The following is a 17,339-nucleotide window of genomic DNA, read 5'->3' as shown; positions in this document are numbered from 1 at the left end:
AACACAGCTGGAGTGTCCTTACTGGGTCTCTTATCTAGGCTACATAGACGTAAAGTTTTGACTAGATTCCTGGACCTTGCCCTGGCCCTAGCTAGAAGACGAACAGCGCTGGCTTGGGAACCAGAGGCTGGGTCTGTAACAGACATGTGGAGATGAGATGTGACCTACTGGGCTGGAACTGGGGGCAGAGTCTTGGTCCGGGAAGAAAAGAGGGGGTCCGACAACGCCCCATTGCGGAATTATAGCAGTAGGTCCTGGAGACCTGGGAGAACTCGGAGCAGGGACAGAGGGATGAAGAGAAGGGAAGTGATACCCCACAATCAGATGACGAACAACCCAGGTAGTTGATAAACCAGCCAACAGTTGAATGGTGATCCGACGGTGGGTAACCGTAGGAATTATACATAGATACCAGAAAACAATGGCACAGGCAGAGCTCACACACACGTACCTCCCAACTGACGAGTTAGGGCATGGTTGTGTCCGACATTATGTACCTGAGAGACAAAGTTGCAGTGTCACTCCCGCCCGTCTCATCAACATCCCCACCATCCACCATAAATGACACAAACAGTCTGGACCCCACTACATAATCAGTTGGTTAATGGTTGTTTTCAGTTTTTTTTGTTTCATACAAACTGAATGTTATATATTTACAGTCCCCCTACACAGATATGTATACATGCAGACCAGATTCGATCCCCCGTCGACTACATATAGAGGACGTTTTTAAAATGTTATATCCTTTGAGAGCTTACATTTGTGCTGGTCAGTACTATCACACCAATAGCATGATTATCATGAACCGGGGTGGTTACATGTACCACATAGTGATACACATATACAGATGTAACTATTTGATTTGCTATATATTAATAGGTGCGATATGTAAGTGATATGTTGGAATACTTCTGCATATGAGGAACTAAATGCCAAATAAAAAGATGTTTAAACAAGCATTTGCTATGCAATAGGTCTTGCATTATTTACGTTTGAGTTATTGGCATTGCTAAATATTGCAACACCAATTGCAACAAAAGTCTATAAATTGTAGGCCAAATTTTTTTTATTTTTTTGTAGCAGTGGTGGCATGCTGCGCTTTAGATGAATATGTTTAAATGTAAAGTGCGCCATACTGCGATTGCTAAAATAGTTAATTGTGGATGCGTTAACAATTGATGTGTGCACTGATGGCTGGTGGTGTGTCTGCCTGTAGAAATTGTGCACTGATGGCTGGTGGTGTGTGTGCCTGGTGGAAGTGTGCACTGCCGGCTGGTGGAGTGTGTGCCTGCTGGAAGCGTGCACTGACGGCTGGTGGTGTGTGTGTGCCTGGTGAAAGTGTGCACTGACGTCTGGTGGTGTGTGCCCGGTGGAAGCGTGCACTGACAGCTGCTGGTGTTTGTGCCTGGTGAAAGCATGCACTGATGGCTGGTGGTGTTTGTGCCCGGTGAAAGCGTGCACTGACGACTGATGGTGTCTGTGTTTGGTGAAAGTGTGCACTGATGGTGCGGTTGTGTGTGTGTGGTTGTGGTTGTATGTGTGGTTGTGTGTGTAAATGTAAATTGATACTTGTATAGCGCACTACTCACCCGCAAGGGTCTCAAAGCGCTTGTACGAATACCGCTGTGGAACCCATCCTGGCTTTCCCTGTGAGGCGTCCACTCCTGGGCACCCCCAAGGTGGAGGCCAGGCATCCTTAGCGTTGTGGGGGCCGTTGTGGAGATTAAGCAAGCTATTGCCCAGAGTTGCAGAGTGGGACTCCATGATTGGAATAGGCACCAAGGCGAGAATTATCAGGTCCGTGGAATTTTTGAGCCCAAGACCCGCCGAGGCGGGGAATTGAACCCTGGTCCCGGGCTAGACCTCTGCATCAGGGTCTGCCGCTCTAATCATTGAGCCACACTTCTCCACTCCACTTGAGTGTGGTTGTGTGTGTGGTTGTGTGTGTGGTTGGGTGTGGTTGTGTGTATGTGTGGTTGGGTGTGGTTGGGTGTGTGGTTGGGTGTGTGGTTGGGTGTGTGTATGGGTGTGTTTGTGTGTGTGGTTGTGTGTGGCTGTGGTTGGGTGTGTGGTTGTGGTTGTGTGTGTGGTTGTGTGTGTGGTTGTGTGTGTGTGTGGTTTGGTTGTGTGTGTGTGTGTGTGTGGTGTGGCACCGGTACAAACAAAGGGGTGGAATAATTGTGCGCAAAGAACTGTAAAACATGACGACAGTTCGTGTTTCTTCGAACGCCTTTACAAAAAAAAAACACAAGCTTAAAGAACTGTAAAAGCTAAAGACACTTCGGATGTATTTCATCGTCATGAAAGAAAGAAACAAATACGCGCGCATCAAGTTTAAGGTATATCAAATTAGTGAGAAGCCGTCCCATATGCATTAAGGGATATTGTGATAGCAATACATTTATTGAAGGTATTCATTAAAACCTTTGAGTCTGCATTTGTTTAAAACAGTGTGACACCGGTACAAATAAAGCCCCTTAATAACTGTGTGAGCGCTGGCAGGAGCAGTAAGTTATGCCACACAAGTGCGGAGTTGTCACTTTGGTCACAGCTTGTCAACCTCGCGCTCATTCCTTGCCAAAAAATCTGCTGCAAACAAAGAAAGTTCTAATACAGTTAAAACGCCACCTGCAAGCAGCCATTAAACATGATTCGACGCCATAACCGCTCAAGATGCAAAGGGGTCTATTGGAAATTACCTCATTTCCGAAGAGCAATTTTCTGTCCACAGCATCCAGCGGACTCCATTTCTAACTGGTGAAGGGGATGAGCCGCATAATGTGGAGAAAATACAACGCGCGCCCGTACATCCAGTATCTGCGCTGTACAGATAATCTTTGAATCATATATGGAGTAGGGGGCTGCCCGAGAATGGATTATTGCTTAGAAAAAAACAGTAGCTGTCTTTTTTCTTTGAACACGTACAGTGTTTGAGTTGAAATATTGGAATTATCAGGGGGCGACTGGTATCGTCAATAGGTGTAAGGACCCTCTCTCCCCGACATAGCGCAGTTTATTTCGTTTCTAGTTTCCGTCATCCTGCATTTATACGTGGAAAACAAATCTGCGGGGTTCTAGATTGTGCAATAAGGAAATACAAAAACAGGGCTGCGTGAGCTTCTCACACCTGGCGTAGAACCAGCCCTTCTGATCGGCACTCGGCGGTCCAAGGAGAGTATGTCTCATAAAATAAGTATATGTATCCTGTGAAGAGTAGTACCCTCCACAGAGAGCCTTTATATTCTGTTAGTGGTGCATGTACGAACGGTGAGTGACCCTGTCCGGGTGCCACCGGCCTGACTTCCAGCCGGAAGTTGTCTGGTGCAGGACACTGCACCAACCTCGGGCTGTACGCGCCCTTCTGACTCAAACTTACAACCGAGGCACCGAGTTTAGTGACAGTTGCGTGATTTTGTGACACTGAAACCGGCATTAAAACTCCACTCTCGCACCAAGAGCAACGTTGTACCTCTGAAGATTATTCCACAGGCTGGAACCCAATAATATTACACCAACTGTAGCAATTTAGCTGCACGTATTGTGAATTACATATCCGCGTGTGATGAAAATACCAATAGCTTTTACTTCGCAGGGTTAATCCACGAACGTATCACCCACTCCATGGGAATGTCTGTATTTTTCTTAAATTGCTGCCTTTTCTCTGACTATTTGTTTTAATTACTTTGTTTAAAAGCCAGCTTTAAGGCAATTGACTCCCCAGAGTGCAAGGGGAATCGGCCGAAGCCGCCATCTGCATTTAAAAACACAGACAGGGGAGGCTTGGCTCGCACATGATCAGGATGGATGGCACGGGATGTTTTGGTAGTTCAGTATTCTGCATACCCAGCAGGCAGGCGGGGGCTGAAAAGACAGTTCAAGACAGTACCACACGTTTCTCCTAGCAGTGCTACCAGTCCTCTCCTCTGCCACCCACGGACGTGCCGGGGAACTCTTATAATAAGGGTATAAACTCAACCATCTTCAACATAAATGAAATAAACAGCCAAACATCTCGGACAAAAAAGCAAGCGACAAAGAGATGCAACAGAACCGTCCTCAACAGTGAAACCGCATATATGGATGTTTTAAAACAGAAGCGACACAGGAGGTGGTCTTGAAACAATACCGACTAATGTAAGGCATGAAAAAGTAGAAAAGCTTCACACACTTCAGCTTTTTTTCACCGCCATGAAAGAAAATAAACAAACACGCGCGAGGGCAAATACATTTTTTGAAGGTATTCATGTGAAAATTATGTTAACGTTGTTTCATTGTTATATTTTTCAACGTGTGCCACCGGTACAAATAAAACAAACACGCGCGCAAAGAAGAGAAAAAGCGTAAGGCACTTTGGCTTTATGAAAGAAAAGAAAACACGTGCACGCAAGCAAAAACATTTATTAACCCCTTCCATGCTGCGCAAATTCCGCCGCTGTGCTGACGGAATCTTGCGCGGGCGTGGTCATGACGGAACGGTTCCGTCATGAGCACAGCTCAACCGTGGCTCATGACGGAACCGTTCCGTCATGAGCACCGAAGGGGTTAAAGCTATTCATGTAAAAATTGCGTAGTGGTAGTCTTCATTATGGTCAGTTTAAACAAATGGACAGAACGAAAAACTGCAATAGTTGGAAAAAGGAAACCTTAGTAAAAAAAAAAAAAACACTTCAAACATGCATGCTGCGCGCGATTCGCGCTAAAGAAGGAGGCAGCAGGGGGAGGGGAGAGAGGAGGGGGCCTGCGCATGTTTCCCTGTGGGAACGAGCAGGGGCACCATATGTTTGCAAGTTAATTACAAACATATGGTGTCCCTGCTCGCTCCCGCCAAGGAATAGCCACACGTGCACGCGTTGCCATTGAAGGCAATGGAACGCGTGCACGGTTTGGCCTGAAAAGGCACATCGATGGCTTAAGGTCTTTCTACTAAGCAGCGCATGCGCGCTGCGTAGGCAAGACCTAAAAAGAAAATCTGTATGTGGTGATTGTACTCGTAAACATACATACATGCGTGTGTGCCTCACACAAGATTACTAACTAAAACATTATAGCCTGTTGCAGTGGAAACAAAACAAAAAGATATTGTTTTTTGTACACAATGCAAACATGAAATAAAGAATTTAATGTGTGATGATTCAGTGTGTGTATGAGATGTAAAATAGTTCTTCGTGCATTGCAATGCAACCACTCCATAGGAAGTGTGGTTATGCATGGAAAAATAGAATGAGTAAGAAATATATTGATTGAAAATCACAAAAGTGAAGTTATAGTCAGTTTTGATTATAATACCAGTTATGTTTAAACAAAAACACATAAAACAATGACTTAGAAAATCAACAAGAGCACTGCATTTGTTAGGCAAGATATGGCTTGCATTTCTGCTGTGTAAGTTATAGATGGTGGTCCTAAACACAACTTGCGCGTTTCAGTGTTTTTTCAGTATTATTGTGCAACTAGAAGTGTGTAGACAACCCCTGTTGCACACAGCCTTAGACCATGAGCAGCGGGGTTGGACATAGGGCAAGGTCCGGCCGTTCTCACAACCCATCGTGGGTGGAAAATCCCTGCTGCACTAGGCCGGAGGCCATGAACAGTGGGATTGGCCAGTTGTAGCTACAGTGCATCAAATTTAAATTGCATCTATATAGCGCTTACTACCCCTGAGAAGGCATTTAAATTCTTGTTTAAAACGTTTTTCAAGGATTCATGAATCTCAAGACCCCAGGAAGATTTGTGGGACCTCAAGAGCGCCTAGGATTTACAATTTCAGCACAGATTTCGCGAATCCTATGATGAAAAAGCTTTTTTTTAAATTATCCATTTTAATGCAGGGAGGTCCTTTTGAAATCTCCCTCACACAGGCCTGGGGATTAGGATAGGCTTATCCTACCCACTTATGCTCTTTTTGTTTTAACTGTTCCCAACACGGTGTTCAGTGGGTAATGCATGTGCAGCAGAAATATTTATGTGCTGGACAGCCAATCACAGTGTAGCAACTCACAAATCGGCACCTGGATTTGAAAATTTCCAATGGAAGGACAGGAGAAAAAGCTACCTAGTTCATTGCTGTGCTTTTATTTAATGAACTAGATTTGCACACCTCTGTGGATTCGCAAATCTGCAGAGGATCCGTGGATTAACGGTCCAGATAACCCTAAAATTGAACCTCTTCATGCCCTGAATGAAACACTTTCTAAACAATCATTTCTCAAAATCTCTGAATGGATTTATACCAGAATCATGTAAAGGCACTTCCAGTGAGATTTTTTATCCCCCTTCCCCTGCCAAAAATTCAAAGAATATCTAACAAAAAAACTGAAGTGGTCCAGGAACCAACATAAGATGCAAAACATTAAATGTAAGATGCAAAAAATAGAGCACTTTTGGACCACTCTCTATTTGCAAACCGTGATTTTAAAATGTGATTTTAAAATGATGCAGAAATCTTCTGCTTCGTGTTCCGCTGTTGATTATTATCAGAAAGGTTGCAAGATCTTACTGATGTTTGGAAACAAATGCTCCAAGGAGTCCACGGAAGTAGGCGTGAGAACACTGAGCAATTTTAAAATGTAGGATAAGGCTTCTGCCACCTGTTGGCCTACTGTGTGATTTACCCAAGCGCACCTCTTTAAAGCAGGCCTATTCTCAGAATGATATGATTAGTGAAGATGGAGTTTATTTGACATTATTGTGGTGTGGAATGTCACTGGAGGGTCACCCTGGATCTCCAAGTAACTTTAAAGGCCTGGAAAACTTGGGGCCACGCCTTTGGAGCTGGAATTTGTTTAAATCAGTTATGAAACTTATGATTATCAAACAACAAGGTTTACAAAGGAATAAAAACAGACACAAATGTGCGTCTTTCTTTAAATCTCCGTGAGGCATGGTGACGTATTAGCAGGCCAGCACAAAATATTCAACCACCACTTTGTATGGCAGGAGTTTCAATACACAATCATCTGCAAAACAGAGCTGTGTACCAAACTCCATTCTACACGAAGATGCCAACACCTGAAATGCCACCTGTTTGCTTTTTTGGACTTTCTTGATAAGACAGAAAGAATACTGAGAATAACAGGATCAGTAACCCATTGATTCAGGCTCAGAGGATTAGGATTCTTGCCCAAAGATGATTTGGTGAACACTCTTAAGAAGGGTTCCCCGAGTAATCCAGGGAGTAAGGAATAGAGACCACTAACAGCAACCAGTTTTAGTCAGATAGCTTATAATGAGTGTCAGCATTTTGAGGCATCCTTCAGAATTAGCAGCTTTAAAAGGATCAAAAGTTAGAGACATCAACTTCAACTGGCGACACAGTCATTTGGGCAGCCTATCATGATAGACTATGTATCTTCTATTATGAGCAACATTTGGAAGCAGTGGTTTCATTTGGGGTCTACCTCTAATACAAGCAGCTATTTTAATTCATACAGGGCATCGTGACAACCGGGCCTCTTTTGTGGGTATTTTTTAAGTCTTTCAGGCTCATTTTGTGCACACTTACGTACAGTGGCCAGATTAAATTGTTGTTTCATTATTGTTAGAGGCTTTGGCACTATCTTGGCATGAGGAAGTAAAGTGATTTACACAAGACACCAGTGGCAGAGAACATTGAGTATATATATGAAGTTAAACAACGGAAAGCATGTTTAAAATTAGCACAAAATACTACCAGTAGCAGAAGGTGATTAAGTGAAGATTTAAAAATGTATTTGAGTTGATCGTAAGATCATTAAAAGTTTGGAGCGGTAAATTCGTACAAGCATTGGCAAAACCAATAAGCCTCGATTTTGAAAAGTGTTAGCCAACATTTTGACTTTGCTAATGTTTGTTGCAGATGCAGAACTGCATCCCGGCAAAAAGGAAAAAAAGCCAACCCACCCAGTTCAGTATTAGTCCTGTGTTTTCTTTTTTCTTGTCACTTACACATATATTTGGTAGGTTTCATATGGAGACTTGTAGTTTGGTACTCATGAAAGCCCATTTCATCTGAGAGTAGGGCGATTAAGGGGCTGAAACCTGTTGAATTATTCCACTTTACTTTTATATTATTTTTAAAAGCCTTAGCACCTCTGTATGAAAAGTGACTGGGACACTTTATCCTCCAGATCCTAAGTGTTAACCTCACCACGCCTGCCCATCATAGACTACTAGGACTCAAAACATCATAAGTGCTCTACTGCACCATAGGGTAGTAGCCTACACGAGGACCATGTCATCCACATGAAGAGGATCCCTATGATGAAGCATGTCACCGCTGGGTGAGGGCTATCATTTAAAAAAGAAAATCTAATTTCAACATTTATTTTGACAACACCGCTGCTGTTTTTCCTCTTAGACCCACTGGATGGATAACCATGGTAGTCATTTACTAAATGAGGCGATGTACCCTAGTGTGTTTCCATTTTCCTCTCTTTTGTGTAACAGAAAAAATACTTGGAAGCTTTCTGAATAAAACTTGCTGCTATTACTTGAAGCCGTACTAGAATGTGTGGCTTCTAAAAACTGCCCCTGACAGAATCTTCTACTAGAAAAGTTGGGTGCAACAGAAGCTGGAGTATGGCCACACTCTAAACCACTTCTACTGGACAATGCCCAAAGAACATCTGCTCCATTGGGGGGCCCATAATAAGCTGATAGCCACATGTATGCCAACCTTCCCAAACAAAAGGGAAGATTGGAAACAATAGGTCTTACCTCCCGCCTATCCAGAGAAGATCTTAAAATTACAATGGCCTCTGATTTGCTTTTTGACTCTTCTGAAGGTTCACAGTAGAGACAAGCTCTCATTAAGGAAGTTGGCAACCTTGCACTTTCAAGTGACATAAGTCACGTCCTTATTCTGTGCATTACATATATGGTAGCTCATTTTCATAACAGGAAAGTCCATTATCAACAGTGAAAGATTATGTGCTAAGGATGTCTTCTTTAAGTTCTTCCCGTAGCCACAGAGGGAGAGTAATGGGTGGACTGCTAGAAAGCCTATCATATGGAGCTGCTTCTATTGTGGACAGAGTTCAGCAATGCGGTAATTATGCTCAACCAGAGAGTGAGACGATGAGCACATCTACTGTAAAATGAGAAAAATGCTCATGGAACCTTTTGCGAATCGCAGTTTCTGCAGGGTCACCCCCAAACGTTTTGCCTTCCTCCTCCCCTTTTTTGGTGAATCCGTTTTTGTGGGTTTTAGGATTCTGTGCACTTTACCACTGCTAACCAGTGCTAAAGTGCTTGTGCTCTCTCCTTAAAAGATGGTAGAACTGGCTTAAACCCAATTGGCACATTTAATTTACTTATAAGTTCCTAGTAAAGTGCACTAATGGGTGCCCAGGCCTGTAAATAAAATGCTACTAGTGGGCCTGAAACACTGATTGTGCCATCCACTCAAGTAGCCCTTTAAATATGGCTCAGGCCTGCCATTGCAGAGCCTGTGTGTGCAGTTTTAAACTGTCGACCTGGCAAAATAAACCTCTTGCCAGGCCCAAACCTTTCTTTTTAATGCATATACGTCACCCCTAAGGTAGGCCCTAGAAAGCCCCAAGAGCAGGGTGAAATGTTTTAAAAAAGTTGGACATGTACTTTTCAAGTTCTACATGTCTTGGTAGTCAAAAACTCTTAAATTCGTTTTTCACTACTGCAAGGCCTATATCTCCCATAGAATAACATTGGGATTACCTTATTACATTTTCTAAGCGTAATTTCCAAATGGGAAGATATGACTGGTTCATGTTTGAAGGCTGGAATCGTAATTTAGAATCCTAACTTATGATGAAGTCAGATTTTAAATTACAATTCTGAAAATACCTCTTTTAGAAAGTTGCCATTTTTTGCCTTAGCCATTTGGTGCCTGTAGTTTGTCTTTGGTCACATTACTAGGTGTAGTTAGCAGTTTGGCTTTGTGTATTCCCCCTAGACAGCCACACACAATGAGAGCTTAGGTATGACTTGATGGACCAGCCTGGCTGAATTGGAGGGAGGAGCTGGGCACAGCTTCATTTACACTTGGATAGGCAGTGTCCTGTTTGGCATATTGCACAAATACTTTACACATTACCTTAAAGTTAAGCCCGACTGCTCTGTGCCAAGCTACCAGAGGGCGAGCAGAGGTTAATTTTGGGATTGCTGGTGCCTTTACCCTGACTAGGATTGTAGTTTATGCTGAACCACGACTCATACCCTAGTCAACCAGGAACCCAATTTCCAACTGAAGACATACCTGAAGGTTAAGAAAAATTTGTTCTCAGAAAGTAGCAGCAGAAGGATACAAGTCAACCAACCCAAAGAACAGTAAAGAAGCTGTGCTCCAGGAGAGGGGAAAAGAATGAAAAGTAAGCAGATGCGATTGACAACAAAGCAAACCAATGTTAAGAAATGGGCTGAGCAAAAGCCCACTGCAAGTATCAGTATTGGCCGCAATAGGTTTTCAGCAAGAGACGGCTACAAGCTGTCTACAGGCAATATGTAAAAACAAAATGCAGTTAAAATAGGAAACTCAGTAATTTGAAAGCATCGGCCTGTTATGTCTGTCATGTCAGAGGCTGCACCTTATAAACCGTAAGTGTGCCTAAACAAAATAATAAAATACATGTCTGACAGCCCATAGGTTAATGCTAAAATTGCACCAGTGAGGGTCATGGAATTAGTTCTTAAAATCACTGTCATTTGACTGAGTGGCAAAGTCAACGCCAATTGACTTCGGCATCAAAACACACAGTTACATTAAAATGAAAACAAGATCTAATTTGTGACATTTTGGCCCAAAAAAAGTACATTTTACACATATTAAGATAAAATGTGTGAACTGCTTGTTCAGGCATATGAATAATATTGATTAGTCAGAATGCTTTAGGTTTTCAGGGCTGTACAGGTTAATTTCCAAATATTATGATGTCAGGAAGAAGTACTGAAGCACCAATAGTAGTAGCCTTATCAAGATCTTGGCCTATGCCCATTCGCAAAACTATTCATAAGAGGGATTTCATTACAATTCAACAATTAACATTTCAAATACATTTGTTAAAGTGTGTTTAAATAACATTTATATATTCATTTTATTATACTTGTTTTCAAGTTTCCATCAATGTAGCTATAACGAACATTGCCTATCAGTTTGCCAAGAAAACCATGCTTCCAAACATACCTTCTTAATAACATCCTTTAAGTCAGCAGAGCTCAACTTTCCAAGCGGTCTCCCATGTGGAGGCAATGACTGTCCAGGAGCAAGTAATGCACCAGTCTCATGAAGAGCTCCCCATGTTACATAAAATAAATCTGTGAAAACAGGGATTACAGTGATTTAGAATTTTTAAATAAAGGGTTTTGTTTTGTAAAATATGAATATGTGGAAATACTGTTACTGGTCAATATTATATTGTGAATTCCTCAAGGGATCTGAATAGCGTTGTGCTGTAAGAATTAACTCAGATCAAGATCACAATTGTATAACTTCTTTAAAAATAGTATTTTCTGATTGTGCTCAAGTAAGTCACAAATGAATATATCTAATATGTGAACATTCTAGGGACTACGTTCTTTTCATTAATAGCGAAGTTAATCAAATCTGCTCAGTGGCACGAGGAAGTGCCCTAAATTGAGAAGGGGCCATTCTTGTCCTGCAGAACAAGTTATTTACCTTCGGTAATGCTTTTTCTGGTGGATACAGTATCTGACTGTGGATTCCTCACCTTGTGAATATCCGTTGCGCCAGCAACATTCGGAACCTTTTGTAGCTCTCCACGCCGGCGAGGACGACGTCACAGAAGCACGGCTCCGCTCGCGGCTCCGCTGACGTCACTGGATCCATAAGAGGACCTCGTCGGCGTGATGACATCAGTTCCGCCCTTTTTTCTGTGCCTTCGAGACACACAGACGGACTGACAGCAATATATATACAATATACACAGTACATAATACACAAAACAACACACACAGTGTGAAGATAATAGAGGAAGGCAAAAGAAATAGCACGCTTCCTTTGACAGTAATAAATGAATTTTGAAACATCATCACTATTATAGGTATACAAAAGTGGACAATGGGGAGGCGGGTGGGTCAGTGAGGAATCCACAGGCAGATACTGTATCCACCAGAAAAAGCGTTACCGAAGGTAAGTAACTTGTTCTTCAGATGGATACATCTGCCAGTGGATTCCTCACCTTGAGAAAAGATTCCCACAGCAGTCCCACTCCCGGAGGAGGGTGTCCACCCTTCTATACCAGAAAGTCCTGAAGGACGGAATGAGCAAAGTGTCCGTCCCTCCTCACCTCGGAATCCGAGCAGTAATGCTTCGTGAAGGTGTGAAGGGAGGCCCAAGTTGCCGCTCTACAAATGTCCTCCACAGGAGCACATCTAGATAAGGCAGATGTAGAAGACTTTGCCCTGGTAGAATGAGCCCTTATACGCTCTGGAGTTTCCTTACCGGCCAAAGAGTAACATATCTTGATGCGCAAGATAATCCATCTGGAAAGGGTGCGCTTGTGCTCCACTCTGCCTTTCCTGCAGCCAACAAAGCCCACCAAGAGCTGGTCATCCACTCGAAAGTCTATAGTCCTATAGAGGTAAAAGCTCACCGCCCTCTTAGGGTCCAAGCGGTGAAGTCGCTCCTCCTCCTTGGAAGGGTGAGGGGGAGGATAGAAGGTAGGAAGGGTAATGGATTGCCCCAGATGGAAAGGACTTACCACCTTAGGCAGAAAAGCAGCCCTGGTCCTGAGTACCATTCTTTCAGCATGAATGGACAAAAAGGGGGGTTTTGAACTTAGAACTTGAAGCTCACTTACCCTCCTTGCCGAGGTAATAGCAATGAGAAAAACTGTTTTGAAAGACAACAGCCTCAAGGGACACTTGTGCAAGGGCTCGAAGGGAGAACACATCAAGTAAGTTCAGACAAGATTTAAGTCCCATTGAAGCACAATAAAAGGAGTAGGTGGAAACTTGTTGGTAAGGCCCTTAAGGAATCGTAATACAATAGGTGACTTAAACAGGGACGGCTGATCCGGCAAGCAAAGAAATGCCGACAAAGCCGACAAATATCCCTTAACAGTAGCTACAGCAAAGCCCTGCTGAGCAAGAGAAAGAGCAAACTGAAGGATGTTGGATAAACGAGCCCTCAAAAGGTCAATAGACTTCTCTCCGCACCAAAGAACACATTTGGACCACCTATAGGAATAGATAGATTTGGTGGAATGACGTCTAGCAGACAAAATTACATCTACCACATCTGGCGGGAGAGAAAAAGAATTCAGGTTGCCCCGTTCAATCTATAGGCATGAAGGTGTAAACGCTGGAGGTGGGGGTGCGAGAGGAGGTCTTCCCTCAGAGGGAGACGGAGCGGAGGGCACGAGGAGAGGTGGAGAAGATCTGTATACCACACCCTTCTTGGCCAATCCGGGTAGATCAATATGACTTGGGCCCGGTCTTGGCGAATCTTCCTCAGAAACCGAGGAATCAAGGGTATGGGAGGAAATGCGTAAAGGAGATGTGAGTCCCATCTCAACTGAAACGCGTCCCCCAAAGCTCCCTCCATCGGATACTGGAGACTGCAGAATGAAGGGCAGTGAGCATTCTCAAGAGTGGCAAACAGGTCCACCCGAGTAGTTCCCCACATCCGGAAGACGTGACGAACCACCTCTGGATGAAGCCTCTACTCGTGGTCGGCCGAGAACTGCCGACTGAGACTGTCTGCACGCACGTTCAGAACTCTGGACAGATGATTTGCCATCAGACAAATCTGATGATCCTGAACCCAGGACCAGAGACGCAGAGCCTCTCTGCAGAGGCAATGCGACCCCACTCCTCCCTGCTTGCTGACATACCACAACGCGGTAGTGTTGTCCGTCAGAACTTGAACCGACTGACCGCGAAGGGAAGGGAGGAAGGCCTTGAGCGCCAAACGTATCGCTCGTAATTCCAGAAGGTTGATGTGAAGCAACCTTTCCTCTGGAGACCAAAGACCCTTGATCTCCAGATCCCCCAGATGAGCACCCTACCCTAAAGTGGATGCATCCGTTATCACTGAGGCCACCGATGGAGGTAGATGGAAGGGCTTTCCTTGAGACAGATTGTCCTCCACGCTACACCAAGACAGATCCGCTGCAGCTTCTCTGGAGATCCTCACAGACTCCCTGAGATCTCCGTTGTGCTGATACCACTGCCTGCGGAGACACCACTGGAGCGCCCTCATGGGCCAGCGTGCATGGTTGACCAACAGAATGCAGGAAGCAAACAGACTGAGCAGACGAAGGACCTTCAGGACTAGAACGACCGCTCCTGTATGTCGAGAATCCTTTGAGGGGGAGGGAATGCTCGACACACAGTTGTGTCCAGTACCGCCCCTATGAACAGGTTGCGCTGAGAGGGCACCAGGTGAGATTTGGGCACGTTTATCGAGAAACCCAATTTGTACAACCGCTGAGTTGTATCCTGCAGATGATGAAGCACCTTCTCTGGCGACTCCGCTTTGATCAGCCAGTCGTCCAGACAGAGGAAAACTGGAATCCCTGAGATGGGCTGCCACCACTGCCATCACCTTGGTGAAGACTCGAGGTGCAGTTGTAAGACCAAATGGAAGGACCGCAAACTGATAATGTTGCGACCCTACCGTAAAACGGAGATACTTCCTGTGCGACTTCAGGATAGGGATGTGGAAATACGCATCCTGCAAGTCGATCGACACCATCCAGTCCTCCTGTTGCAGCGCTTGAAGAACCTGCGCAAGGGTGAGCATCTTGAACTTCTCCTTTTTCAGAAAAAGGTTCAAGATCATGAGGTCCAGGATTGGACGTAGCCTGCCATCATTCTTCGGAATCAGAGAATACCGGGAGTAGCATCTATGACCCCTCTCCAGGTCTGGAATTACCTCTATTGCACCTTTTTTTAGTAACGTAATGACTTCCTCCTGCAGGAGAAGAAGGTGGTCCTCCGAGCAAGCACCTTGGCAAGGAGGGTAATTTGGAGGAAATTCCCGAAAGGGAAGAGCGTACCCATTTTCTACAAGATCTAGAACCCAAAGGTCTGAAGTGACCGATTCGCAATCTTTTAGAAAATGGGTAAGCCGGCCCCCCACAGGACCAACATGATCCAGAATGGTGGATCTAGGGCTGCTTTGCAGTGGTAGGAAGGATGGAGGAAGAGAAAGAGGAAGAGGAGGAGGAGAGCTGCCGACCTCGAGCACGACCTCTGATCCTGCCCCTGTAGCTCTTATACAGGGTGTTCTGTTGCTGTTGTTGCTGCTGCTGCTGGGGCTGCCTGTAGGTCCGAAAGGACGACCTTCCAAAGCATCTGTATCTCCTAAAAGAACCCCTAGGCTGTGTCTGCAGACCCAGAGATTTGGCCGTGGCTCTGCTTTTCTTAAATCTCTCTAATGCAGCATCAGCTTTTTTACCAAAAAGCCCAGAGCCGTCAAAAGGCAGGTTCAGAAGCGTTACCTGCACATCAGGGGAGAACTGAGATGATTTCAGCCACGCACTTCTCCTTGTGGCGACCGAGGAGCCCATAATTCTGGCGACAGAGTCCGCAGTGTCCAGTCCACTCTGGATAACCTGACGCGCAGCCGCCTGAGTGTCTGACAGCACCTCATTAAAGTTCTGCCTGTCCTCCTCAGATAACTTAGGAGCCAGCTGTTTAGCAGAATCCATTAGAGCGTGGATATAACGGCCCAAGAGACAGGTGGCATTTGTCGACTTTTAGGCCATACTAGCGGAGGAGAAGACTTTCTTGGCGTATTGGTCGAGTTTTTTAGCGTCCCTGTCACTAGGGACCTGTGGAAAGGCACCGGAAGACCTCTTAGACCAAGCAGCCTGAACCACCAGACTTTCCAGAGAAGGATGGGAAATAAGAAAGTCTGGATCACCTGGAGTCGCCCTGTACCTTCTAGCCACAGTTTTAGAAACCGCAGGAGCTGAAAAGGGCTTTCGTCATACCTCCATGACTGGTTCAGTGATGGCCTCATTAAATGGTAGTAAGGGCTCTGTTACGGTGGAGGGAGAATGTAAAACCTCAGTGAGGATGTAAGGCTTGAATTCAGCAGATGGCAGCTGTAGATTCAAAAGCTCCGCTGCTTTTCTAATGACCGTGTGGTAGGGAGCCACACCTTCAGAGGGAGTATCGACTGGTGGAGTAATCTCCCACTCTGGTGACAAATCCAGGCCACTAGCCTCCTTCAACTCTACAAACAAGTCATTAGACTCCATGAGCTCACCCTCTTCCATCTCTTCAACCTGGTACCTTTGCTCTTCCAGGACTCTTTGAGCTTCTCGCCTGGACCTAATTCTCAGGACCGGCGCCGGAGCCGGCGTCGAACACCGATCCGGAGGAGCAGCCGGAGTCGAACGAGGTCGAGCTGGAGCCGGTGAAGATGGAAGCAGCGTCGATGTCCTCAGTGCAGGGAAATGCCAAGACGGCATCGCCGGGAAAAAAGGCATAAATGGAGCCTGAGCGTAGGCTTGAGGAACCCCCAGATTAAAAGCCATTGGACCCATGGGACCCGAAGGTGCTCCAGAGGGGTACATCGCTCTAGTGAAGACTCCATACATTGCATTCAAATAATGCGATGGGTCTTGTCCCGGGTCTGGAAAGGGGGGATATGGCTCAGATTGAGGCATAACCGGACTCGGGCCAATCGGCGCCGACGGTGGAGCCAGCGGAGTCGAAGTCTCATCAGGAGCCGGAGCTTCTTCAACTGGAGCTGGAGAATGTGCCGGCGTCGGAGATGGAGCCGGAGCCGGAGAGTGCTCCGGTGAAGCCGCAGGCGAGGTCAGGCAAACAGGAGAAGCAGGATTTGAGACAGGAGAGGGAGAAACATAGTCCTTACGACGCCGAGTAGGGGAAGTCGATCTCGGAGCCGCTTCCTTATCCGACTGTGTCGAGGACCATACCTCTTCTTCTTTTTATGCTTCTCGGACTTAGAAGCATGCCCCGACGTCGACGCCGACCTCGATCTGGAGCGTCTTCGACCTCTCTTCTCTTTTTTCATCCTTGCTATAAACAACTTGGCTTCTCTTTCTTTTAAGGCCTTAGTACTCATCTTTCGACAGCAAGAGCATCCCTCAACGTCGTGATCTGACAACAGGCACCAGAGACAGTCCTCATGCCGATCCGTGATGGACATGTGCTTACCGCACTCCCTACACGGCTTGAATCCGGACTTCTTTGTCGACATCTTTAAACAAGAAGCAAGAAGAAAGATAAACACCAGCAGAAACACAAAGTAACTAGCCAATGCTACGGAGAGACCCAGAAAACCGTTAGCGTCGACGGCACGGAAAAAAGGGAACTGACGTCATCACGCCGACGAGGTCCTCTTATGGATCCAGTGACGTCAGCGGAGCCGCGAGCGGAGCCGTGCT

At 45.3% G+C, this 17,339-nt stretch overlaps 1 protein-coding gene across 1 annotated transcript in view; it reads right to left on the bottom strand.

Annotated features, from left to right (window-relative positions):
• DYNC2H1 (dynein cytoplasmic 2 heavy chain 1) overlaps positions 1–17,339 on the bottom strand; it is a 1,714,832-nt gene that overhangs the window by 918,605 nt on the left and 778,888 nt on the right. Inside the window, exon 48 of the mRNA XM_085621461.1 lies at positions 11,138–11,268. Within this exon, the coding sequence (XP_085477587.1) occupies positions 11,138–11,268 (131 nt within the window). The remainder of the gene's footprint in view (positions 1–11,137; positions 11,269–17,339) is intronic.

The sequence above is a fragment of the Triturus cristatus genome, chromosome 8 (assembly GCF_964204655.1).
Source record: "Triturus cristatus chromosome 8, aTriCri1.1, whole genome shotgun sequence".
NCBI classification, from domain to species: domain Eukaryota; kingdom Metazoa; phylum Chordata; class Amphibia; order Caudata; family Salamandridae; genus Triturus; species Triturus cristatus.
Note: the sequence above shows the minus strand (reverse complement) of the source record. Positions and strands in the feature narration are given on the sequence as shown.